Here is a 25,950-nt window from a genome sequence, read left to right as displayed (position 1 = left end):
ACCAGTACATTTTCAGTTTTTAAAAAGGCTAGTAAACTTTACTAGCACATTTGTAAATAATATCATATACTGAAGTTTTTTTTCATGGGGGTGGTTCAATTTATAAGTTAACGGGACTTTTATTTTGACGGTCATCGCAAAGACCAAGACAGGGTTCAGTCTTAAGGTGTGTTCGACCTCATGCCGTGACCGACTGCGGAAGCACCAATCACACCACGTTTGTCAGACCGACAGACCAATCGCAACAGCAACCCAGGAGTCATGCCTGACTGGTATATATGTCACTGTAGCTTGTGACTGCATCATTCTCAGCATAACTACTTCACTGTAATCTGCAAGGAGGCCGGTGAAGTAAGATCCCTCACTTCTGTTATCAGAGTATTCTCTTTCTCAGGGGTGGACATACCCATTAGGCAAAGGTAGGCAATCGCCTGGGGCCCTGAACTACCAGGGGCCTCCAAAAGGAAGGGGTGGACTTAACCAATAAGCCATGTCAGCAGCCATGTAGAGCCCCAAGTAATCATCAAAATAGTCGGGATATCCCTTTTAACGTTATTACGCTGTACCGCGACCTGAATTCAGGAGAGCTCTACCGGAGGGGGGTCGGCTAACCCAGTTCCCTCATATCTTGCATATCCAGGTGCGCAAAACCTTTAATGGGCATGCAGTGGAAAAAGGCTTATCCCAATGTCTTTTCATCTCTGTCATGCATGCCGGGACCACAGGGATGAACTGTCGAACCGGCGAGAGTCATGATGGCAATCTCTCTCTCTGACTTTCTTCAACTGTTAGCCACTGTATGAACAGGACGTTTCCAGACTCACACCTGTAACTAAATACAGTCAATCCTAAAATTGACAGTGTAAATGTAGCCTCACAGACCTGCAGAACAAGCAAATTACACATTTAAACCACTACTGAATAATTACTGACTTTATTAATTACATAATGTGAATTATATTAGCTGTTCAGCACTATTTTGTGATTTTTTTTAAGATTATTTGCCAGATTCTGTGCCATTCCACTTTAAACAGCAAATTCCGTTATTATGGCTCAATTCTGTGATTCCGTATGGTGTTCCGTATCATGGAAATGACAGGACTGCTATGTGTTTGATCTCATGGTTTTACTGTATAGCTGCAGTTCTGTGACACTTCTTTATAAAATCCTTTGATCTTTCAATCAAAACTGTTTCTTTATTCCCTCAATCTCATAAAGGTAGCTACTGGTAGAGTGCTGTGTGTTCAGCACAAAGGTTGTGGGAAAACACACTGATCAAATGTATGGTCTGAATGTACTGACTGAAGACACATTTGGATAAAAGCCAATATAATAATGTCAATATCATCACTTTGAGTGACAAACCAAATGTAATTCATGATTAACCACCAAACATCTACTTGTCAATCATGAATGTTCATGAAATCAGTAGTGATGTTCTGATTGGTTGATCTGCTTTACAAAACTGGTCTGAAAGATCCTTTTCTGTTCAGTGGAAGAGCAGACTGAGTTAATGTTACACCCTGTTGCTGGCGCCTCTGTTCTCCACCTGAGGGCACCATATTGCATAGTGTCTCTGCCTGTGTTTTGCGAGGACTCCATATCCCATCATACCTTCTGTCTTGTGTTTGTTAACTGGTTTCAGCTGTACCCCATTTCCTGTTTGTCTCCACTTCTGTGTATTTATAGCCCTTGTGTTCAGTTGTCTGTTGTCGATCGTTGTTAATGTTACTCTGTGGTGTTTTCTTGGATGTTGCATGTTACCGGCTCACGTTTCTTTGGATTATATGTTTCCCAGTGGACTCTTATGTTATTCGTCGGACTTTAATTAATCATCAAATACTGCATTTGGTTCTGCTCCCTGTTCTCCTGCCTGCCCCATTCGTAACAGTTCATGAACAATGTGGATGATAATAAAAGATGTCAGACTGACTGTAAAAGGGCCTTGGTCTTGCGTGACGGATCATCGGGCTGGTAGTGTCGATACTCTTCAGCTTCTCGGTCCAGAGCGAGAAGTTGTGACTGCAGTTTACTGCGGAACGCTGGCAGAGTATCCCGGATGTGATTGGTCAGTTGCTATGGAAACACAAACGCAGAGACACATCCAATGATTAAATATTTGTCAAAATGAATAAAATGTTCATGTGCCTTTTACGCATTTAAATTGGGTATCGAGGTGTCTGGCAGCTCAGAAAACATGAAAATAAAACACGCGGTCAGTTTGGTAGGGTCTGTCTCAGTCTTAAAATGCATCATCCATCAAGCTGCTGTAGACTGCGTTCGTTTGCTACGTAGGATGGGGGTTATTTGAATACGACCACCTCTGAGCCATATACAATCTATCTACATGGCTTTAGATCCCCCTTTCCCCTCTTGTAAACAGGTAACCAAGCTAGCTAACGAAGGTCATTTTAGCAAGGGTTGGAGCTTCACGGGATACTTGCTCCGTGTTTGGCTGCAGAGGTTCATGTGTGTCCTAACACCGTGTCCCAGCCTCGTATGAAACAAAATCAAAATACTTTGATTGTATATATAAAGAACACAGAAAAAAGGATCCGCACACTTTCAAAAAGGCAAAACCTTGAACTTGGGTGAATTTTTGGCCTCCGTATTATTAAAAAAAAATTGCGAACCTTTTTGAAAGTGTACCGAACTCTTTTTCTATTTTTGGATATATTTGATGTGGATTTACGCACCTAAAGTTACTTGATATGTTGATATTTGGACTTATATTTGGCACCACAACATTTTCTGTTTGTCATTTTTTACATTTTTTCCAGAAAAAGTGAGCAAAAACTTAATGGATATGTGCCTTCAATCTATCAGTCTATCTAGTAAGCTTTTATTTCATCTGTTTGTATGTTTAATTATCATCTGAGCAACATCATCTGAGGACGTAACATTTGGGTTCATACATGAGGTAATAGCTCACGATAGATGTGTGGTATAATGTTCCTTTTACAAAATTGTGAGAGCAATCCACGATACGGTTTGCTAATATCAGTTGTTTGTTAGCTTTAGTGTCATTATAATACTATAATGTTAGCATTTGATAGCGAGAGGTTCTAAGTCAAAAGGTAAATAGAACATTCAAAGCCTATGTTAAACGTACTCCCTTTATATTTATGTGTTATTTGGCAAATGCATTCATCATTTATATTTCTTCTTTTAATGGTAAAAAGCGCAGTGAACAGTGTAATAAACTCTATGATGAATGGCATCCATCTATACACCTGAGTGCATTACTACCAGTCACTGTTTGCTGTAACGGATTTCTTGAGCCCGACGACAAACGATTTGATATAGGAGAGGTTTAAACGAAACTAAGTTCAGGATAAGTTCATTTATGTGGATTACTTGAGACAGCGCTAGATCATTTCAAATCCGTTCACAGCAAAAAGTTTTATTTGATGTCATATTTACATGTGCTGTGTGAACATGAGGAAAACTGTCCTTAACTCTTTCCCCACCAGCCTTTTAAAAAAAAAAGCGTTTTTTCTTAACATTTTCACTAAATTTTGATGGCTCACAGTACATTTTCTGTAATTAATTTATGGACAAAACAATATATCAAAAGAAAAAACAAAAGAAACCGTATTCTTCTATCTTCATTTGTTCTTTTTTTATCACCCCTTAGATGTGGGTAGGTTTCTTCAAAAATGCATCACTTTGATTAAACAGCTGAGATAATTAACATTTTTTGGTCAAAGACTCCACCCAGATAAGACTCAGAACAATCATTAAAAACAGATCAAATATATACGTTCTAGGTTCAGAGATTCTGTACTTTTTCCAAAGGTGTGTAACAGCGCCACCTGCTGTACAACAGTACAAACAGCAATTGCCGTAATAATTCGTCTTTGGCCAGGAGCGTTTTTTTAAATGACGAGATAACTCGTCAATGGCGGGGAAAGAGTTAATACACAATAAAATCATCATAAGAACATAACACGAGACCTTTCATTTTGCTTTAATGTGTAACACTGTAAACAATTGAATCTATACTTTTTGACAAGCACAATTTCTGTTGGTTCAAATTAATTCAGATTACAGTCTCTCTATTTAGCACCAATCAATAACAAAGCTTCTCTGTAGACCCCGCCTCTTTTTAAATAAGCAGAACCAAATCTGCTGTCATCAAGTAAATTATTTGTCAGTATCAGTGTAACACGTTCAAAGCAGACCTGCCAACCTTGGAATATTTTTTTGAGTACCATCAGCCGAAGAGACAGAACACAGGTTTTTAGCATATATCATATTGGTTGTGAAAAAAGCATCACAGTCACATTTTTGAAAATAACTTTTCTTATTGAACACATGTATTTAAATTTAGGAAACATTTGTGTATATAAATAATGTTTAGTGAGATACCCTTGATATATATCAATCACATTTACTTGCAGTGGCACTTGCTCTTGACTGCTTTGTTTCATAGGTCGCTGATTTGGCCTTTCTGAGCAGAGCATCAGTAAAGTTTTCCATGTGGCAGTTAGTCCCCATTCCAGCCACGCGCACGCACGCACACGCACACACAAACACCTCTTGGTAACTTTCTATGCTGCACACATGCACTTACATTTTTTGCCAGCCTGCCATAGTCTACTTTACTTATTTATTCACGTTTATAATTATTAATCTCAAAAGTTTGCATATGACGTTTTATTTTATTGACAATTATCGAGAGCTCGATTTTGCAGAGCGCATTCAATCCGCTCCGCTGTCAGGCGGATTCGCTTTACTGAAAGAGAACGGCGCCGGCACGCCATTTTTATGTGACCAAAACTTGATGCTCTCTCGCAGATATACAGTAAGTGCACGTTATTGAGTGTGAGAATCCACCAGCGCAATCAGCGCCTATGGTACTTGGTAAAATCATGGTAACTTTTCGTGAGCGCTCATTTATAAATCAGAAATAATGTTAGCGCATCTTGCGGGCAAGTGCACGTTATCAAATGAGCCCGCGAGATCATCGACTGCTTGGATTAAGCTAATTCAATATTTCAACTTTTCACATCCACCCGATCCATTTACCTTAGAGCTCAGAAGATGTCTTGACTCTTCGTTTAAAACAATGCGTCAGAACGTGTGGGTGGAAGGGGATCACGCAGGATTTTGTGGTTCTGCCGATTTGCTGACTCTTGTTATTGATTGTTAGGCCATAGGACGTGTCAATCATCGCCGCTTTCTATTTGGGGGAAGAACTCAGTGCTATGATTGGACATATTCTTCTTTTTTCTGTTGCTTGTTTTGAGTACTGCACGCAGCAGAGGCGTCATCAGGTTTTTGCGTAGTTTAGAGTGACAAATCGTACCAGCGTACTTTGAGGTCAAAATGCGTACCTGCTACGCAAAATGCGTACAGGTTGGCAGGTCTGTCAAAGGAAGGAAGGAAGGAGGCGGGAACCGCCGAACGATAACCAAAACTTTTAATAAAATAAACAAAGCATAAACCAAATTAAAGGGCCGGCAGCCACCTCACGGTTGACTGCCGGCCACACAAACATAATAAAACATAACATAAAATCCAGGCCTGGTCCTCTCTCGTCGTACCTTCCTGTCGCTCCTCCTCCCGGAGCTCCTCCGTGAGAGATGCGAGACCGGTGTAACGCACAGCTGACACTCATTATCACTCGCACCACCGGCCTCACGTCGTTCCCTCACGGCTCTCGTCCCGCCTCCCTCGTCATAATCAGTAATGCAGTTATTTTGGGGAAATGTGAATAATGGCATTGCAGGCTGATTTAAGGTGTACCCCTAAATGTTTTGCTTGTGCTCCTAAAATTTTAAGTCAGGGGCTACAGTGCTCCTAGTAAATAAAGTTAGCCTGGAGCCCTGCCTTTGTGGTTATAGTACCTGATTGAGGACTCTCTGCAGGTGTGGGGTGCCCATGCTGTCAGCCAGGTGTCTGTAGGATGGATGAGAGAGAAAGAACTTCCTCTCGGCTGCCAGAGCGGCTTTAATGTCCTTCTTCCCATCAATGTCCTTCTGACTTCGGTTCACCACCCCAGTATAACCTGACACACAGACACACACACACACACACACACACACACACACACACACACACACACAGAGTTCAAATGTCTCAGTTCAAATATTTTTAAAGGTTCACTGCAAAGCTATGAAATGTGATGCAGAAATAAACTTGAAGTTCACCCAAAAATGAATATTACTTGTGACTTTCTTTCTTCAGCAGAACACAAAAGAAGATATTTTGAAGAAAGTTGGTAACCGAACAGCACTGGACCACATTCACTTCTATTGTATGGACACAAAACCAATGCAAGTGAATGGGGTCCAGTTAACAACATTCTTCAAAATATCCTCTTTTGTGTTCTGCGGAAAGAAGAAAGTCATACAGGTTTGAAATGACAAGAGGGTGAGTAAATGACGACAGAATTTTCATTTTTGGGTGAACTTTACTTTAAATAAACCGCTTTACTAAAAGGCATGCAATATGTTTAGGTTTCCAGTTCTGATAACAATATTTTAAACAATAATATACCTCAATTGAATAATATACATCAATTTAATTTATTGACAGTTTCTGACAATCCAGCATTGCATTTATTTCAATTAAGTTTCATCAGTGTACAGTGTAAAAACTTCAATCATATCATGTATCTGTAACAACTCCACCGCAGCCAGCCACGCCCCCCGCATCGGCGCCTTCTCCCAGTTTCACCCGTTCCCTTTCACCGGACTTTTAAACTCAAGGACTACACTCCCCATAATCTTTTGCACCCATTCTCATGGCGTTACAGCATTACTTCCGCACCTGATTCACATTCCCTTGGACACTATACATGCTATGTCTTTTGTTATCTTCTTGGTCTAGTTGTAAAGTTGTAAGTTGTTTCGTTATGTTTGCTAGTTCAGACCCATTTTTTACTTACCCGTGGAGGTTACCTGTGATGTACCTACATGTGGATTTACCTGTGTGGAGGTTCCCTGTTTGTTTCTGCACCTGTTGTTTCACCCCATTAAACCTCATGTTCACTTCAATTCCTCTGAGGCATCATCCATCTGTCTGGTGTTGTTACAGAAGACCTGACCACCAATTACGATGACCACTCCATCATCGGAGCCCTTCACAGACCCCTTTTTGGACCTGGACTTTGACATCACCTCTCCAGAGACCCAGCTTATGCAGCTCTGCCAGGACGGCATGTCTCTGGAGAGGTATGCGGAGGATTTCTTCAAGGCGAACAGACTGGTGAGTTGGTGCGTGGACTGGATGATGAGCTACTCGCTCTCATTATACTTCCCAACGCAGATGAATACCCTCTAGAGAACTTTATTAACCGAGTCCTCCAGGCGGTGGGGTGTGAATTGTGCATCTGGAAAGTGATGAAAGCGAGTACAGTAGTCATCCGGCCGTAAATAGCGAGGTTGTTACGGCTTACCCGGGATGCGTGCCTCAATCCTCCGAAGACACAGACTACACCTCAGCTCCAGCCTCCCTCGTCTTTCCGTGGCCCGTCATTCCACTGGCTTCACCAGGCTCCCTCATCCCTCCGGCTCCACCTTTGTCAGTCGTCGACGATCTGCCGACTCGGGGCTCCTATCCTCTGGCTACGCCTCATCTCTCCGCCCCTTCAGCTATGTCAGGCTCCTCCTTCCCTTTGGCTCCACCTCCATCCTCAGTCGCTCTGGCTCCACTGCAGTCTGCTGTGTCCACACCTTTGCCTCAGTCGCCTGAGCCATCAGCTTTGCCTCAACCCTTCGGTGTCACCCAGGCTCTCTGTCTGTGTGGCTCCACCCTAGACTCCTCCCTCGTCGTCTCTGTTGCTTGTCCTCAGGGTGTCGTCTGTCTGCTCTCCACCGTGGCTCCTCCCTCCCTCGACCCTGCCCTGGGATACCTCCTCCTGGATGGTCTCTGGGTCATTCTGCTGATCCTGCTCTGGACACTTCCCTGCCTTCTCCCTCCATTTTAACCACCCCATCAATATGGAATTCCCCTTGCCACCTTCCCTTTGTCTACCACCTGAGACCCCACCCTCCCTCACCTGTTGGGTCGTTAAGGGTTATGGGGGAGTACTATAAAAACTCTGCTGCAGCCAGCCACACCCCCTGCATCAGTGCCTTCTCCCAGTTTCAAAAGGACAATGGAAAATGACATATTTTCACTAATAATTTGTTTATTTTGCACAAGCCAATAAACTGTTTTAATTATTTTGGTGTTATTGGGACAACAACAATAACCTTCACGCTAAACTGTTGGTGCTGATTTGTTATTTTACATGCCAATAACCTGCAAAATTAATTAAAACGCACTGCAAAAAATGATTGACAAAATTGTGGTTGTAATAACACTTACTGTACCACGCTGTTACAATAATAATCCAGACAAGAAGCGGATCCACGTGCAGTAAACATTTAATTAAATAATAAATGACAAAAACAAACCAAGGTTATCCACAGACTGAACGAAGCATAAAACAAAGCATGAAACAAAGACCGACACCAAACAAAGGAAACACTAGGGCTTAAATACACTTGGATAACAAGGAAACAAGAAACACCTGGGGAAACTAATTAACACAAAAAACTACAAAAGACCCTAAACATGGTACACAAACAGGAAAGAAAAAAACAAAATAACAGGGGAACACCAACTGAGATCGTGACAGAGCCCCCACCACGAACCCCCCCACCCCCCCCCAGAGAGCGGCTTCCAGACGCTCACCATAGTTCAGGAGGGTGGTGTAGCGGAGGCGGAACAGGGGAAGGGACGGTATACATAATGAATGCAGTAATAAAAACACTGTTTCCCCCTTATCTGAGACAACCGTTCACGTGGTGTACCCTTCCTACAGTTAGCCTACTTTCAAGGGCACAAAATGCGTTTTAGAACGCGACCTATCGCGTGCGCAAACCGATTGCCTGTGGCTGTGCAATGCTTTGCTGATTATAACGTTGTAAATAACATTATGTTTCTTGGACTGACCGATCAAATCGCTTTATAAGACGTAAATCATTATGAGCCGCGGGAATTACTTTCGTATTGAATGTAGCAGCGTTTTGGGCTTTTAAAGATGTGGCGTCTCAGGAGGATGTGCATTTAAAGCACACCATTCTTAAAGTCTCTCCACTTATTTGAAAGATGATTGACGGGCCGCATTTGGCCCGCGGGCCGCCAGTTGACTAGCCCTGATGTAGGGGAACAGGAACTGGGCTGTGGTGCAGAGCCAGAGCTGGAAGCGTAGTCCAGGGCGGAGCCGGCAGAGCAGGAGGTGCAGTCCAGGGCAGAGCTGGAAGCCATGGAGGTGCTGGCAGAGCTGGAAGCCAAGGAGGCGCTCGTAGAGCTGGAAGCCATGGAGGCACTGGCAGGCAGGGCTCTCAGGAAGATCACAGGAGTCTATCTTGGACGAGGTAGGGAACTCAGATACGCTGGACGGGACCGGCTCGAAGAACACAGGAACACCGGACGGGACCAGCTCGAAGACCTCTGGAAGGCCGGACAGGACTAGCTCGAAGATCTCTCGAAGGCCGGACGGGACCGGCTTGAAGACCTCTGGAATGCCGGATGGGACCGGCTTGGGGAACTTTGGAGCAGCCAGCTCGTCAATAGCCTCAGGAACAGGAGAGCAATGCACTGCCCAGAAACACCCCAATGCAGCAACCACCACCAGTAGAGCAGATTCAAAAGGAGGAGCCTCAGGACCATCCACCTCAGATACCACTGGACTCTGGGGACACCGGCACTCCAAGTAGACATTAGATGGGTGTCTGCCAGGCTTGAAATCAGGTACCTCTACCTTGAACACACCATCTTGCGAGCGGACTCTGGACTGGCGGCCATCTTGCGAGCAGGCTCTGGACTGGCGGCCATCTTGCGAGCAGGCTCTGCCCTGATGACCGGGCTGGCCACCATCGGAACTCTCAAAAAAAAAATCCCAGAAAGAAGGGCACTTTCTCTCGATGAAGAAAAAGAGCCTGGGCTCAAGCCTCCCTCTGCACGTGCCTGCTTTGCACCCATTCATGCCATGATTATCCCCGCACCTGATTCACATTCCCTTGGACACTATATACAGTACGCCATGTCTTTTGATATGTTCTTGGTCAGGTCTAGTCGTAAAGTTTTGGGTGCTTCTTTGTCTTGGATATTCTTGGATATGTCTTCATATTTGTTTTTGAGTTGTCTGTGGACCTAAATCAAGTTGTTAATATTTCAGGCTTCTGATTGGCCAACATGGCTATAGACTTATAGCGGCACCTGTTGGTATGACGTGCTCTTGATAGTGCTTTATAGCATGATTTTGTGTTTTCATGTGGACACTTCATATTAAAAACACCCGTGCATGTGTGGACTAGGCCTTATTCACGACCTCGGGAGCTGATTGAGAACAGCCTCATCCACCATTTTGTATTGTGTACCTCACCTAATTACTTGCACCTGTATCTTGATTGGTCTGTGTATACCCCCATGTTTCAATTGTCCATTGTTGGTGATTGTTTAGTGTTACGATTGTTCTTCGTGCCTACATAGTTTTGGATGTATACTGTTGGATTTATTAAACTTTGACTGCTAGCATTTGGATCCTACTTTATTTCCTCCAGCAACGCACCAGTGTTATAATACCGTGCATTCTGGTCTTATTTTATATATTTATTAGGGATGCCAAAATACTCAGTATAATATTGAACCGTTCGGTACGACCTCCACGGTTCAATACGAGCAAGTGAATTGCGGTTTTCCGGTTTTGCGTTTAAATTTTCCCTTGCGCTTAATTACACTGTGAACTGGCTCTGTTTGTCTGTATGCTGAGATAGATAAACGCATCCCCACGAGTAATATCTAATATCGAGTGGTGGTCAGGTGGTGAAGCGAGACTGCCTGCAACACGATAAGTAATTTGCTGTTGAGTATAATGCTGACGAACAGACGCGGGCTGGCTTTATTGTATGCCCGTTGTACTAAAGTGATAATGTCCAAATTTGGCACATCAAGAATGTACTTTTACACTGCATACGAAAGCAGCACATTCGCGTTGCTCTCAGCACATGCAGAAAGAGAGTCTACAGCACCATGCCAAAGTCCGTTTAATGAAAGTCATGCCACTCGGCGGCGTTTCGGACATCTATTTACGTCATAGCAAGAGCGCCTCCAAGCAGCTACTTAGCATTGCATTTCTTCTAATTTATTGCAATGGCAGTGACGCACCTTGTTAATATATTATATTTGGCCTATCCCATTGAGCGCACGTTTACTTCCATTACAGTGATCGCAAGTTTTGCATTACGTCATTTTAAATACTCTGATGCGCAAAACCTCTTCAAGAGGCTTATTTTACTGGCATGTTGATGAACAGTAAACCAAAAACTGCTGTGAGCTGCCAGTGTAAATCTTTACATTTATTCAATACACCAGGAATTTGTACAAATTGATTTTTGCTTAAAGATAATAAAATAAGTCAAGTAAAATAAAGAGAATTTCAGTTTAGTTTTTTTCTTCTTCTTAAGTTTTTACAGTTCCTGTCACGTAAGCATAAAACAATGAAAAAACCTTTAATGTGCCGAAGCCATCAGAACCGAACCGAACTGAAAACCGTGGGTGACTGGGGTTTGATCTTGAGAACCTATCATCTCTGAGGAATTTTAAAACACCAATGGGCTTGGCGAATGGCACACGCATGGCATTCCCCACCCCGTGCATACGGGTATAAAAGGGAGATGGCGGTGGCCATTCACTCATCTTTTGGGCTGAGGAACCTCCCGGTCGCTGCAGCGGGTCGGCGAAGCGTTGTGGCATGAAGACACAACGTCTCGTTCCCTCCGTCAGGGAACGGAGGTTACAGTCATAACCGAGACATTCCCCTTCAGTCAGTCTCTCGACGTTGTGTAGAGAGAGAGACTGGGGACCTATCTTTACACGCCACGGCGCTGAGCCGTATCACGACCTCCAGCGGAGTGACACTGACTGGACTAGCGAGTCACAAGTGAGCGAGACGTAATCTTCCAGTGGGATCAGTACTAGTAATAATAATAATAATAATTCGTAACATTTATATAGCGCTTTTCTGGCACTCAAAGCGCTTTACATTGAAGGGGGAATCTCCTCAACCAACACCAATGTGCAGCATCCACCTGGATGATGCGACAGCAGCCATATTGCGCCAGAATGCACACCACACACCAGATTATTGATGGAGAGGAGACAGAATTACGAAGCCAATTGGTACATATGGGGATGATTAGGAGGCCATGATAGAGGCGAATGGGCGAATTTGGCCAGGATGCCGGGGTTACACCCCTACTCTTATTCGAAGGACATCCTGGGATTTTTTAATGACCACAGAGAGTCAGGACCTCGGTTTAACGTCTCATCCAAAGGACGGTGCTTTTTGACAGTATAGTGTTCCCATCACTATACTGGGGCATTAGGACCCACACAGACCACAGGGTGAGCACCCCCTGCTGGTCTCACTAACACCTCTTCCAGCAGCAACCTAGCTTTCCCAGCAGGTCTCCCATCCAGGTACTGACCAGGCTCAGCCCTGCTTAGCTCCAGTGGGCAGCCAGTCTTGGGCTACAGGGTGATATGGCTGCTTACTGTAGCATACTGAGAAGCTTGTACCGACGGCTATCACGGGCAGTGGCATTCGTCTTTAGTAGCGAGATGCCATCAGGCGCCGTAAGAACACTGGGGAAACACTGCTCTCCTCGTTGAAGAGTGTGTTACGGAGTGCGCCAATCTCTGTTTGGAGACAGCCCTCCCCTGGTGCTGTCCCTCATAACAGACAAAGAGCTGCTCAGAGTTTCTTAGGCTCTGCATGCGGTCCAAGTAGAGGCGCAGTGCGCCTACTGGACACAACACATTGGAGGTTGGGTCTTCCTCCCCAGAGGGGAGCGCCTGCAGGTTCACCACCTGGTCCAGGAAGGGAGTGGTGGGAACCTTGGCACGTAACCGGGCCGGGGTCTCAGGATAACGTGAGAACTACCGGGCCTGAATTCAAGGCACCCATGGGACACTGGAGGTGCCTGGAGGTCCCCCACCCTCTTGATAGAAGCGAGCTCCATCAAGAGAGCCGTCTTCATCGTGAGATGAGGAAGACTGGCGTCTCTGAGGGGCTCAAAAGGGGCCGTACCAAGGCCCTGCAAGACCACATTAAGGTCCCAAGAGGGTACGGAGCGCAGTCGAGGTGGATTCACCCTTCTCGCACCCCTAAGGAACCTGGTGACCAGTTCATGTTGGTCGAGAGACTTACCCTCCACGAGATCGTGATGAGCGGCAATAGCGGCTACATACACTTTCAACTTGGATGGGGAGAGGTTATTCTCTAGTCTCTCTTGTAGGAAGGCCAACGCTGACCCGATCCCATGGGAAGAACACCAGGATGAGAAGAGACGCCACTTATAAGCATATAGTCGCCTAGTGGCGGGGGCTCTAGCCTGCAGGACAGTCTCTCTGACCGCCGACGGCAAGCCACTCAAGGTGCCCTTCCCCTGCGACAGAAGATCCTTCGTCAGGGGAATCGGCCAGGGGGGAACTGTCGTCAGAGCCACCAGGTCTGAGAACCAAGTCTGGTTGGGCCTATAAGGTGCCAGTACCAGTACTTTATGTCCCTCTTCCCTGACCTGTGCAAGGAGGCTCACTGGGGGGAAGGTGTACTTCAGCTTGTCCCGCGGCCAGCTGTGTGCTAAGGCATCCATGCCGAGGGGTCCCTCGGTCAGGGAGTCCCAAAGCGGGCAATGGGTGGAGTCAGGGGAGGCAAACAGGTCCATCTGCGCCTTGCCGACTGCACGGGGATGGAGTCGCCATTCTCCTCGGGGTGTCCCCTGACGAGAGAGAGCATCGGCTGTCTGGTTCAGGTCGCCCGGGATAAAAGTGGCTCGCAGGGACTTGGTCACCTGCTGACCCCAGAGGAGGAGGCGTCGGCAAGTCGTGACATCTGCCGTGAACGTATGCCGCCTTGTTGATTGATGTACGCCAACGGACCAGCTGATGTGTCTGACCGGACCAGCACGTGTTTGTCCTGCACGAGGAGCCGGAGCCTCCTCAGTGCCAAAAGGACAGCCAGCAACTCTAGGCAGTCCACTGTCCACTGCCCCGGTACTGCATGCTCGTTGCACACGGCACCCCGCCCTGCAGGGAGACGTCTGTCGTGACCATGACGCGCCTCGAACCTGCCCAAGCGGAACCCCCGCTCGGAGAAAAGTCAGATCTGACCAGGGGTTGAGGGTGCGAAGACACTGAGGCGTTACCGTAATGCGCCTGGTGCCGATGTGCCACGCCATCCATGGAACCCAACTCTGAAGCCAGTGCTGAAGCGGCCGCATGTGCATCAACCCGAGAGGGATTACCCCTGTCGAGGATGCCATGTGCCCCAGGAGCCACTGAAAATGTTTCAGCGGGACCGCTGGAGTCCGCCTGACAAATTTCAGACAGTTCAGCACCGACTGCGCACACTCGTTGGTGAGACGCGCAGACATACGGACAGAGTCTAGTTCCATACCGAGATAAGAGGAGCTCCGCGCTGGGGAGAGCTTGCTCTTTTCTCGGTTGACCCCGCAGGCCCAGACGGTCTAAGTGTCGGAGCACGAGGTCCCTGTGCGTACACAACACATCTCGCGAGTGTGCCAAGATAAGCCAGTCGTCGAGATAGTTGAGTATCTGCACGCCTTGCTCCCTGAGGGGCACTAAGGCGACCTCTACAAGTTTGGTAAAAACCCGAAGGACAGGGCCAGACCGAAGGGCAGGACCTTGTACTGATACGCTCTGAACGGTTGGTGTCAGTGTTTACGTCGAGATGGAGACGTAAAAAGTACCCATCCTTCAAGTCGATTGCCACGAACCAATCTTGGTGACGAACTGAGCTCAAGATGCGCTTCTGCGTCAGCATCCTGAACGGCAGCTTGTGTAGGTGCTTGTTCAGGAGGCGCAGCCCCCCACCTTTTCTGGGCACTATGAAGTACGGGCTGTAAAACCCAGAAGGCATCTCTTTTAGAAGGACGGGTTCGATCGCACCTTTCGCCAGAAGGGCGGCAACCTCGTCCCGAAGCACGGGAGCATTCTCCCCTTGAACCGAAGTGTGGAGAATGCCCCGAAACTTGGGCGGGCGCCTGGCGAACTGGATCGCATAACCGAGACGGAACATCTTCTCTAGCCAGCGTGACGGGCTGGTGCACTCTTGCCAAGCGGCCAAGAACCGTGACAGGGGAACCAGAGGGACGATCTGCTTCATCGTGCCGTGGGAGGCTGGTTCGGTGACAGACAGAGCGGTCACCTCGCACGGGGCGGAACCCCCGGGGAGGTCGACGGCTCTGTTGAAATGCCTGCTTGTTGTCGCTGACCAACGCAACGTCCGGTGAAGGTTGTGGCCGGCAGCTTGATCCGTCCAAGACACCGTCGAGTCGAGGGTGCTGTGGAGGAAGAAAGCCCACGGAAAAACTCTCTTTTTGTGAGAATGTGGGTGCCGGGCCCTGATAAGGTCATCTTAGCGGCCTGCTGACGGGGGGGACAGATGCCTTCCTCCGCGGGGGTCTGTGTCTCGGGTGGGCCATCGTCTGGGAGGGCCCTGGAACCGGAGGAGCCGCCGCAGGGGGCGGGGCTGCTAGGAAGCAGGCTGCGCTCGGGACCATGATGACCGATAGGTGGTCACGTCGCGGCATGGCAAGAACTGTTGTGAGACGTCCTCCACGGTGTCACCAAACAGCCCAGCTTGCGAGATGGGCGCATCCAGAAGGCGGGCCTTCTGGGTGTCGCCCATCTGCGCAAGATTGAGCCACAGATGCCTCTCTTGGACCACGAGGGTGGACATCAACCAACCCAAGGCACGTGCCGTGGCCTTCGTTGCCCAGAGCGCGATGTCAGTGGCAGTGCGTAACTTGCTCATGCGAGTTGGGGTTTTAGCCTGAAAGACCTGAAGGATCGCCATAGTGTGGAGGGCGGAAGCGGCCTGTCCAGCAGCATTGTAAGCCTTCGACACGAGTGTCAAAGAAAGCTTACAAGCTTTGGACGGAAGTCTAGGTCGACCCCTCCAGGTGACAGCTGTCTGCGGGCACAGGTGCACCGCAACTGCACGCTCCACCTGGGGGATGTCAACATAGCCTTTGGTCGCCCCGCCATCCAGGGAAGTAACAGCCACCGAGCCCGCTAGCCTGGAACGCACCGAGTGCTGGGGTATGGGTGGTCCACGAAGCCGAAGCTGATGGAGCGACATCCATAGGAACCCCCAAATCACCCCCGCTGCTCGCCGAAGCGGTCAACCTCGCCGAAGCGGCAGTCGAAGTCGCCTGGGAACTTGCCGTCTGATTCAGGGATGAGTCTGTCACACCCAAGGACACAGCTGCGAGACACGCTCGCTACTGTGAGAAATTTGCTCTTTTAGGTCGGTAGCTCGCTGCCGAGATGCCCAGGGGAAGTCCGCTCTCAGGAGGGAGAAGTCCGCTTCTTTCCCCCTCCCTGAGAAGTCCGTCATTGCTTGACAATCATGTGCCAACGCAGGTTCCGAAGAACAAAGGATGAATGAATGACCGCCGTATGCATGGGGTGGGGACTGGCGTGCGTGTGCCATTCGCCAAGCCCATTGGCGTTTTAAAATTCCTCTCGGAGATGATAGGTTCTCAAGATCAAACCCCAGTCTGTCTCTCAACACAACGTCGAGAGACCGACTGAAGGGGAACCGAGGTTCATATTGAACCGTGGGTGAGCTGTATTGTTGCATCCCTAATATTTATGTCTCTTTTTTTTAGTAACCACTGCCTAATTGTATGTAAATCTGCTTTACAGCAATGCAAAATTGTGAAAAGCGCTACATAAATGAAATAAAATTGAACTGAATTCACACAGACCCCAGCTTCTACTGACTCACTGTTGTTTATGGCTCATCTTCACCACTTCGCTTTATTGTTTCATTTATCTAGTGCTTTTTTTGAAAAAAAATGAAATTACTTTGTGTCTATTCTGTTCAGATATGATATTGGACAAGATCCCAGTGATGAAGAACAGCTTTTAGAATATAAATCACAGTGAAATCATACAGAGAGAAACAATCAAATACAGCAAACGAGACACGAGGCAGCAAGAGAGAAAGATGTTTTCTCACCTCTACGGAGAGGAAGCAGCTTGTTCTCTAAAACCTCTCGAGCGTCTGTACCTTCATCCATCAGGTCTAGTTTAGTGATCACACCGATGGTTCTCTGACCTGCACATGAAGAAGAGTTAGCAACTTACATAATGCCTCCAGAGCACTGATGCCAACATGCGCCTCTTTAGAAGAAGAAAGAATACAGCTCCTCCCAGGGGTGGCGTTTGCCTATGGCAGTTGCCATACCCTCGCATTCAGACAAAACAGCGGAAACAAAGTGTGCATAATGATGCTCATTAAAGATCATCAAAATATTTTAGTCAGAAGCATGTGTATTTGAGAGTGTAAAACCGATGCTCACTCAGCAACAGTATCAATGGTGTAGTGAATAAGACGCGTGACCAGTGGATTTATCACTATCGCGATGCAGGTTCGAATCCACCTTTCGATTGTCTACATTTTCACATCACATATTAAATCATACAGGCATTTATTTTTCAACAAAATGGAGAAACTATATAAAAAATGCCTTTTTTAAGGTGTATAAAGGGTAAGTTCATCCCAAAAAGTTCAGTTTGTTTTTCGCACATAAAGTATTGTCGTCGCTTCAAAAAAATTCCATTGAGCCACTATGAGCGGATGGACCATTTTAACGATGTCTTTAGTACTTTTCTGGACCTTGACAACAACTATAACCATGATGTCTGAGGAGGCCTCGAAATCTCTCGGATGTCATCAAAAATATCTTTATTTGTGTTCCGAAGACGCCGGGAGGTCTTAAAACATGTTGAACGTCATGTGGGTGAGTAAAAAAAATGACACAAATTTGATTTTGGGATGAACTTACCTTTTAAGAATAAAGTGTATGGTAAAGTAAGGGGTAGTGAGGAGGTCTTTATTGTCGACATATGCCAATAAATTGGCAATTATTCTTTTTTTATTTTTTTAACAGTCACATAACAATCTCATCTGCCCAAGTCAGATGTATAAATTTTGCAAGATGAATAATATTTGTGAATCTATGAATAACTCAGAAATGTACTCCATGTGCCAGGGTTGCGCAGTCACAGTGTCACGACCGGGGGAGTGACAAGGAGGAAGAATCCAATTGCAGGCAGCGGTTTGACAAGAAACAAGACTTTAATAACACGACAAAACAAAAACTCACGATCGTAGTGAAAACACGGACTGGACTAATAATACAAACTGAAAATAAACACTTCCCTCGAGGGGGATAAAACAAGGGAACAAGATAAACTAAGACTTACAGAAATAGACAGGATCCAGACAAAATACATACAAGGCAACGAGATAACAGGCAAGGAATACAGTCCAACAAGGCAAAACAGACAAAACAGGCAGGGTATACAAAAAGGGGCAATATAGCCAGTAGTAACGAGCGGTAACTAGAACGAACAAGCAGTACGAACGAGCACAGGACAATAGACACAAGGGCATTATATAGGGAGGATAACAAGGGTAAATTAACACAAGGCAGGTGCGGGGAATGAGACAATAATGGAAAGCTAAACGAGGGAACGAGAGGGGCGGGGCCAAAGACGAGACCGGAGAGAGCGCATGTTATGTCAGAACCAACAATAACATGCCTCTCTCCACACAAAACATGAGGCTCCGTCAAGATCCTGCCACTAGACCAAGAAAGACATGACATGATGAGGCAGAATCATGACACACAGTTCACTGCACTAAATATTTGCACGTCTTTTTGGATTACATGTGTTTTCTTTTGGATGTCCCAGATTGTGCACTGCTTCAACCTCGCTGCTACTCGCGCACCGAGTCCATGTACGTTAACTAGATGCGGACGCGGAATCCTGTTACTTAAATGTCATCTGGCTGTTCTGCGGGTCTGAGTGAATTATGTGCACAGTTTAACATTCAACACGAGTGATGGTCGAGGATTTATCTGCATCTGCACTGTATGAGGATATGAACTTCATCTCCAGAGTCGCTCTGAGAGTTAATATTCCGAGCGTTTTACTGTTTGAGTGAAGCTATCTGCAAAAACACAAAAACTCAAGCGTCTTCCCGAAGATTCGTCAAAATAAAAGTCCCGTTAAGCTGAACATTGCCAGTGTAGTGTAGTGTACTCTAGTATTTGCTATTGAAAATTGTAGTGCCCTTGTAGTAAATTGATAAACACTGTATACTTTAGTTACGCTATAGTATACTACAGTAATTTATGTGGACAAATATACCACTACTGTATAGTAAAAAATGAAAAACACAGAACTTAGAAAAAATAAAACAAATGTAGGTAATCTAAAACTGATTGTCCCTGATTTACATTAATGTCATTTGTCATTTACCTGTCTATTCATGATGAACTGCACTTGCACATTTTTTTAATGATGACAACAGATGATTTATACTTGTGCTTCTATTGTTTGTCCTGTGCTACCAAACTTTAAACCTCTCTAGCACCAGTGCTATGTGCAAAAAAGTTAACGTACAGCCTTAACACTAATAATAATTACTGCTTGCCTTTGTTTTATAGCAGTCACGGAGAGTAGGCCTATAACCAAATTCAGGCAGCCAAAGCGGACACTAGTTAAAATGCTTAGAAGCAAACTTGACCAATCTAAATCCGAAACAATTATATTGAGAAATCAAATTAAATATAATTTTTTATCTTTAGACAAGTAATTTTTGTACTCTGACAAGTGAATGACAAATTTACTTGTCCGAAGGACAACCACATGACAATGCTTAATGTCAAGCCCTGTGGTTGTTATGACAACATATGGCTGTGGGTTTGAAGCGACTGTCACACACAGTATGGCAAATGGTTTAGTAGATATTTTGTTGAAGTTGCCCTTTTGCTGCAGAAATTAGAGCTTTAAAAAGCACATTTGAAGCGATATGAGTCTCTGTGCATGTTTTGTTTGTGCATTCTTTCAGTTTTGTGGATTCTTGTACACGTTTTGTTTAGATATAATGTGGTATAATTTATGGTTCCGTTACTTTGGAATGTCGTTGTTGTATGGCCAGAGGAAATTTTGCCATACCCTAGGTTTTGGTGAAACGCCGTCACTGGCTCCTCCAAATGAAAAAAACCCCTGCAAGTTTAGAGGGAAATTCAGGGAAATTGTATAAGTTTGATGCGACTCACCCTGCGGGTCGACGTCTTTGGCCAGTTTCAGAGCATCAGAGTTGGCCAGGTCAGTGTTAGCGGGGGTGACGGCCAGAATCAGACAGCTCTCTCGAGATATGAACTGCATGATCATATCACGGACCTGATGCTCGATGTCTGCCGGCTGATCTCCCACTGGAACTTTAGTGATGCCGGGCAGGTCTATGAGCGTCAAATTTAGCACTGCGCAACAACAAACCAGCAACAACATGACGAACAACAACCTACAGGTGTGCTGGAATCTTTCAGACAGGTTATTTCAGACAATCTTTTCTGACAGGTTATGCAGTATAATCCTTCATGCTGTATGAATTAGATAGCATTACAAAACCATTACAAATAATCCAGCAATAAGGAATAATTCACGTGTGTTTAGAATCAGTACCGTGAGGGGAAGACACCCTCAGATTGATGGGAACGGGAGAAATGCCCTTATTTGCCCCAGTGACCCGGTCCGTCTCGGCTTCAATCTCTTGACGGACTTCATCAAAATCGGTGAACTTCTTCCCTTTGCAGTGCAGAAACTCTGCCCACTCTATACATTCAACATCACACAGAAAACACAAACATACAGCAAAGAAAGTAGGTAAATCATATTCATGTATCAATCTGAAAATCTGATTTCATGTTCTTTATAACATCAAGTATTTCAAAGAAAAGTCTTCAACTAAAAATATGTGTTAATTTAGTTTAACACATATATTCTGTGTCTCCAAGCAGTTTACAAAGCGTCTTATTTTCCTTCACAATCGCCGGTAAAACACAACAAAGTCCAGAGCCTACAACACATTCTCTCAGTTACCAGACCTTCTGTGTTTCATACAGACTGTGGCGATCAGAATATAAAGTAAATGGCCTGATAAAACATTAGATTGATTGATTTACCATTATTTATTTAAAAAAGTATTGTCCGGACCTCCACCGCAAAAAAAATATAGACCGCAGCCCCCCCCCCCAAGCCATAAACCTAGGGGAAACACTGAAGAGTAAAATCTGTTATAATGTAAATACATTTGGGGATACTTCACCCAAAAATTAAAATTCTGTCATCATTTCCTCACCTTCGAGTTGTTTCAAATCTGTATACATGTCTTTGTTCTGATGATCACAGAGAAAGATATTTGGAAGAATGCTTATAACCAGACAGATTTTGCCCCCCATTGACCCCCATAGTAGGAAAATTTACTTTATCTTTGTTGTTGTTCTGTTGAACACAAAAGAAGACATTCTGAAGAATGTAGGACAGCAAACAGTTCTGGGGCACTTTTGACTACCATTGTATTTTTTCCTACTATGGGAGTCAATGGGGCGCAAAATCTGTCTGGTCATAAGCATTCTTCCAAATATCTTTCTCCGTGTTCATCAGAACAAAGACATTTATACAGATTTTGAGTGAAGTGTCCCTTTAACAATGTGCCCTTTTGGTTGTTGGGAAGTACTCCTCATGTCCCAGATATTGTCTGGTCCAGGTATCAGAATCAGAAAGAGCTTTATTGCCAAATATGTTTGCACATACAAGGAATTTGTTTTGGTGACAGGAGCATCCAGAACACAGAAACAGCAACAACAGTACACAGAGACCATAACACAATAGAATACAGTACACAATGATTTAAATAAGGGCCTATGGGTATTTGGTATGTGTTATGAGATAACCACATGAGGTATGTGTTATGAGATAACCACCACATCCCAAATTCGCCCAATGTTACGTGTCATGACAAATATGGGAATCACAAAGTGACGTCACTGGAACAAATATGGTTCAGTCCAAATTCATCTTCAGAACATAAATGTGTTAACTGGGAAGACCGACAGACAGAAAGACAGACAGGAGTGTGTGTGTGTGTGTGTGTGTGTGTGTGTGTGTGTGTGTGTGTATGACTTCACCTGTGTTGGAAGTGATGAGCTGAAGAACGAGAGGTCTGCGGGTGACAATTCCAGAGCCACGAGGCAGAAAATCCCTGAAAGAACACTCACCGATGATTATTCATTACACCCTGCCTTCAATTCAATATCTCTGCTCTTTACACGGCACTCTGGAATGCTTCATTGTGATTGGCCATATTCCAAGGCCTGTTATTTCCAATAAAGGCAGCTCAAAACTAATAATGCACGGCCATCCAGCTACTGCAAGTCATTTTGACAGGTGCAGTGGCAGTCTGTCAGATTGGCCTCTTTATTGCCACCTGTGTTATAGACACCTTATATCTGCCACTTTTGTTCTGACTAAATGAAAACAAAGCGTTTTAAAATATGAATAATATTTCCTGCTAAAACCGAGCCAATCACACAAACTATAATCATAAGATTACTGTTGTGACTCGAGGTAATACAGTGTAATGGCGGATTCAGACGGTACGCGGTGAGCGGTGGAATTGCCATGCGGCAGCCGCCTTTCTCTCTAGTTGAAGCGCTTTGAGCAGTCTAGGCGGTAGGGTTGTCACGGTACCATAAACATGTCTTACGATACTATACCAGCTGAAGTATCTCGATACCAAGTAGTATCACGATGCTGTGCCATATAATTCAAATCTATACAAAAAACACAGATTTAGATTAAACACTTTGTATTTTCTAAACTGTATTATACTTTGCACTAGAATATGTTGTTGTATTAACTGTAGTAATTGGATAAATTGTAGCAAATACGTTTACATTTAGTCATTTGTAAATACTATAAATACTGTAGTATACTTAAATATTTCCCAGATAGCACAATCCATCTGGCTTACGTCTATTTGACGTCTGCATTTACATCTGCAAGACATCTGCAATACGTAGTTTGCTCATCTGCAATACGTCTCGGAGATGTCTGAACGTCTGTGATACGTCTGCTAAAGATCTGGAGATCTGCTGCGTAAAAACATCTGCTAAACATCTTAGAAAGAGCTGTTTTACATCCATTCTAAATCATAAACATCTTACAGACATCTTCTAGATGTCTATATGATGTCTGACAGCAGACATCTCCGAGACGTATTGCAGATGAGTAAACAATGTATTGTAGATGTCTTTCAGATGTAAATGCAGATGTCAAATAGACGTAAGCCAGATGTATGTGTGCTATCAGGGTTACTATGGTAAGACTCAAAAACACTAGTATCTATGAGTTTTAGTAGTTTACTGTAGTAAATACAAAAGTACACTAGATCATTTTTCACGTAGGAACTAATTCAAATGTTGGACAAATTTAATTGATACAGCAGTCTTTATAAAGGGAAATATTAGGCTTACTTTAAATGCAGAACTAAAACGGCCAGTAGGTGGCGTCAATTTTCCACCGAGTTAGTGAATCATTTAACCAACTCGTTCAAATCGCCAATTTGAATCATTAACTCGTCCGAGACATTCAAAACACACATTCATTTTGGAGATAAACCCCGCAAAAAGGCAGATGTAAGTGTTCAAATAAATATTAATGCGCATATGCAACATTAACTACGGTACTACGATACTACCGTTTCAAAAATAGAGAGGCATCGCGGGTATTTTGAAGCTTTAGCATCGCGATGCTACCGTAGCACCGGTACACCGTGCAACCCTACTAGGCGGTGCTCGCGTCGCGGTGTCGGGCGGACGTTGCCATGATTACAACCAACAAGATCCCACTTGTATTTGTCCCAATTTTCTTCTATGCCAACTGCTGCCCGCTTTTTGGGAATTACACACTTAGGTTTGGTATCTACTTATTTAATATCTGAGATATAATGTATATCTCAATTTCATGGCTTGTTTTGTGGTCCAGGGTCACATATGTGAGATTATACTTACAAATAATCAAATCAAATTGTGTCTGGTTTGCACTTTGTGTCTTGCCTTAAAATCAAAAGTAAACAGGCTTTCCTACATTTGCAGCCGTGTAATAAGCAGGATAATGTTCAGCCAGAAATGAAGCTCTTCAGTGTGATTGAAGATCCTCGGCTTCACGTTGGTGTGATTGTGAAGAGGATATTGTCTGAGAATATTATTTGAACAATGTAATGTATTTGTTATCATTAACACAATGATGTTCACAATGATGCATTGACATGTTGTATATTTGCCTATTGTATATCCAGTGGCCTTTCAGGTTGTTTAAAGGGAGAGTTCAGCAAAAATCGAAATTCTGTCATCATTTATTCCCCATCGTGTCGTTCAAAACCTGTGTATGACTCTTTCTTCAGTTTGGCTAAACCATCCCTTTCACTGTCAAGTGATATTTAAATTCTGCCTGAATATTGGGCTAAATGTTTCTTTCAATTTAATCTGTATATGTCTCAATACGTTATTATTATTATATTACGGCCAATATACAACAGTTATAGATGAGAGATACTCACTATGTAAAAGAAATCATGTGTGTAAAATGATTAACAAATCAATCAGTCAATCTGTTCATCACAGTGTGAAGCTTGGACGACTGCATGGATGATGGATGGATGGAATTCAGCTTATTGTAAATATCTTACAACTGTACTTTTTGATATTTGATATCATCTCATGTAATGGATAGTTTAATGGATGGACGGAACGATGTCGACTCACTTGCCCACGAAGTTCTCCAGCACGGAGCTCTTGCCGGCGCTCTGTCCTCCCACCACAGCGATCTGCGGCAGGTCGAGGTTACAGCTCTGTCCGATGGAGCTGAAGGCGTCCTGCAGCCGGTTCACCAGCGGGATGAGATCCTCCATGCCTCTGTTACCCATGATGACGACGGGTGCTGATGCTGAGGACACAAACACTGCAGCAGTGACGCTCAAGGACAACAGCTCGTGCGCATCACTCGCGCACTAATCAGTTTAGCACGTGTGTGTGCTTTTTAAAGATGCATTCCCGATGTCACAGATCAAGATACACTTGTTCGTGCGAGCTGGGGATGATGTATTGCTTGTACGCCATCGTCATGGCCCGCGGCCTCTATAAACACACACACAATTCCTGAAGACTTACCGCGATAACAGCCTCAGATCCCGTTATTAATGTCTTATGAGTGCTGAATAAAGCCGAGCACTGGCATACACATATGTGTGTCTTTCTGTCCAAATAAGCACGAATCGCTTCTTCTCAGTCGATGATTGACGCGCTCTTCGCCTCGCTCTAGCGGAGATTTATCCGCTCTGCTTCATTACGGTAAAACCTTCACCTCGTGAGCGACGTCCAGTCACGACATCTCATAACCATTCATGAGCTGCGACTTTAACTCTATAGGGCTCGCTGGTTGGCCATCTCACCTGCGCCCACGTACAAACGTCGAGCCGTTTCACCAATCAGTTAGCGAGAATGGGTGACGTAATTCATATTCATGAGGCAAGCCTTGGCTGTAGTAGAACTCGCACGGACACCCCTACGGTTAAGTACTCGGAGGCTGGAATATCACGTCGACCACGACCAATTTTTTCCCCAGACATATATAGATGTTTTTTCTTAAAAACATCCTTGCTGTCATTTAGATTTTCACCACTACGGCATAAATCTGAGAAACCTGTCAATATTGTCAAAACGTGTCGAATCTAACTGAAACTCCATTAATAAACGAAATGCTGACATTACATTGATTGACTTAATGTCTAATTAATTACTATAATATAGTGTCTCTAAACATTGGCAATAAAGGTCACAGTTTTCGATGAGTGAATGAAAGCGTTTTAAAGCAACTGTTGAAGCGCTTTAAATGTGCTTTTATGTCCCAGTGAAATAAAAAAATGACAATTCTTATTTTTCATGAAATATTGCACTAGGATATCTGAAGACCAGTACATCACGTCGCTACAACGTTATCCAT

At 44.7% G+C, this 25,950-nt stretch overlaps 1 protein-coding gene across 1 annotated transcript in view; it reads right to left on the bottom strand.

Annotated features, from left to right (window-relative positions):
* Positions 1-25,643, bottom strand: part of dnm3b (dynamin 3b) — a 60,485-nt gene extending 34,842 nt beyond the window's left edge. Inside the window, exons 1-8 of the mRNA XM_057334781.1 lie at positions 25,119-25,643; positions 24,714-24,894; positions 22,077-22,150; positions 20,572-20,721; positions 20,166-20,369; positions 17,051-17,149; positions 5,853-6,013; positions 1,934-2,076 (exon numbers count right to left, since the gene is read on the bottom strand). Of these exons, the coding sequence (XP_057190764.1) occupies positions 1,934-2,076; positions 5,853-6,013; positions 17,051-17,149; positions 20,166-20,369; positions 20,572-20,721; positions 22,077-22,150; positions 24,714-24,874 (992 nt within the window). The 5' untranslated portion in view covers positions 24,875-24,894; positions 25,119-25,643. The remainder of the gene's footprint in view (positions 1-1,933; positions 2,077-5,852; positions 6,014-17,050; positions 17,150-20,165; positions 20,370-20,571; positions 20,722-22,076; positions 22,151-24,713; positions 24,895-25,118) is intronic.
* Positions 25,644-25,950: the final 307 nt, after the last annotated feature.

This window comes from Triplophysa rosa, linkage group LG5 (assembly GCF_024868665.1).
Source record: "Triplophysa rosa linkage group LG5, Trosa_1v2, whole genome shotgun sequence".
Taxonomy (NCBI): domain Eukaryota; kingdom Metazoa; phylum Chordata; class Actinopteri; order Cypriniformes; family Nemacheilidae; genus Triplophysa; species Triplophysa rosa.
Note: the sequence above shows the minus strand (reverse complement) of the source record. Positions and strands in the feature narration are given on the sequence as shown.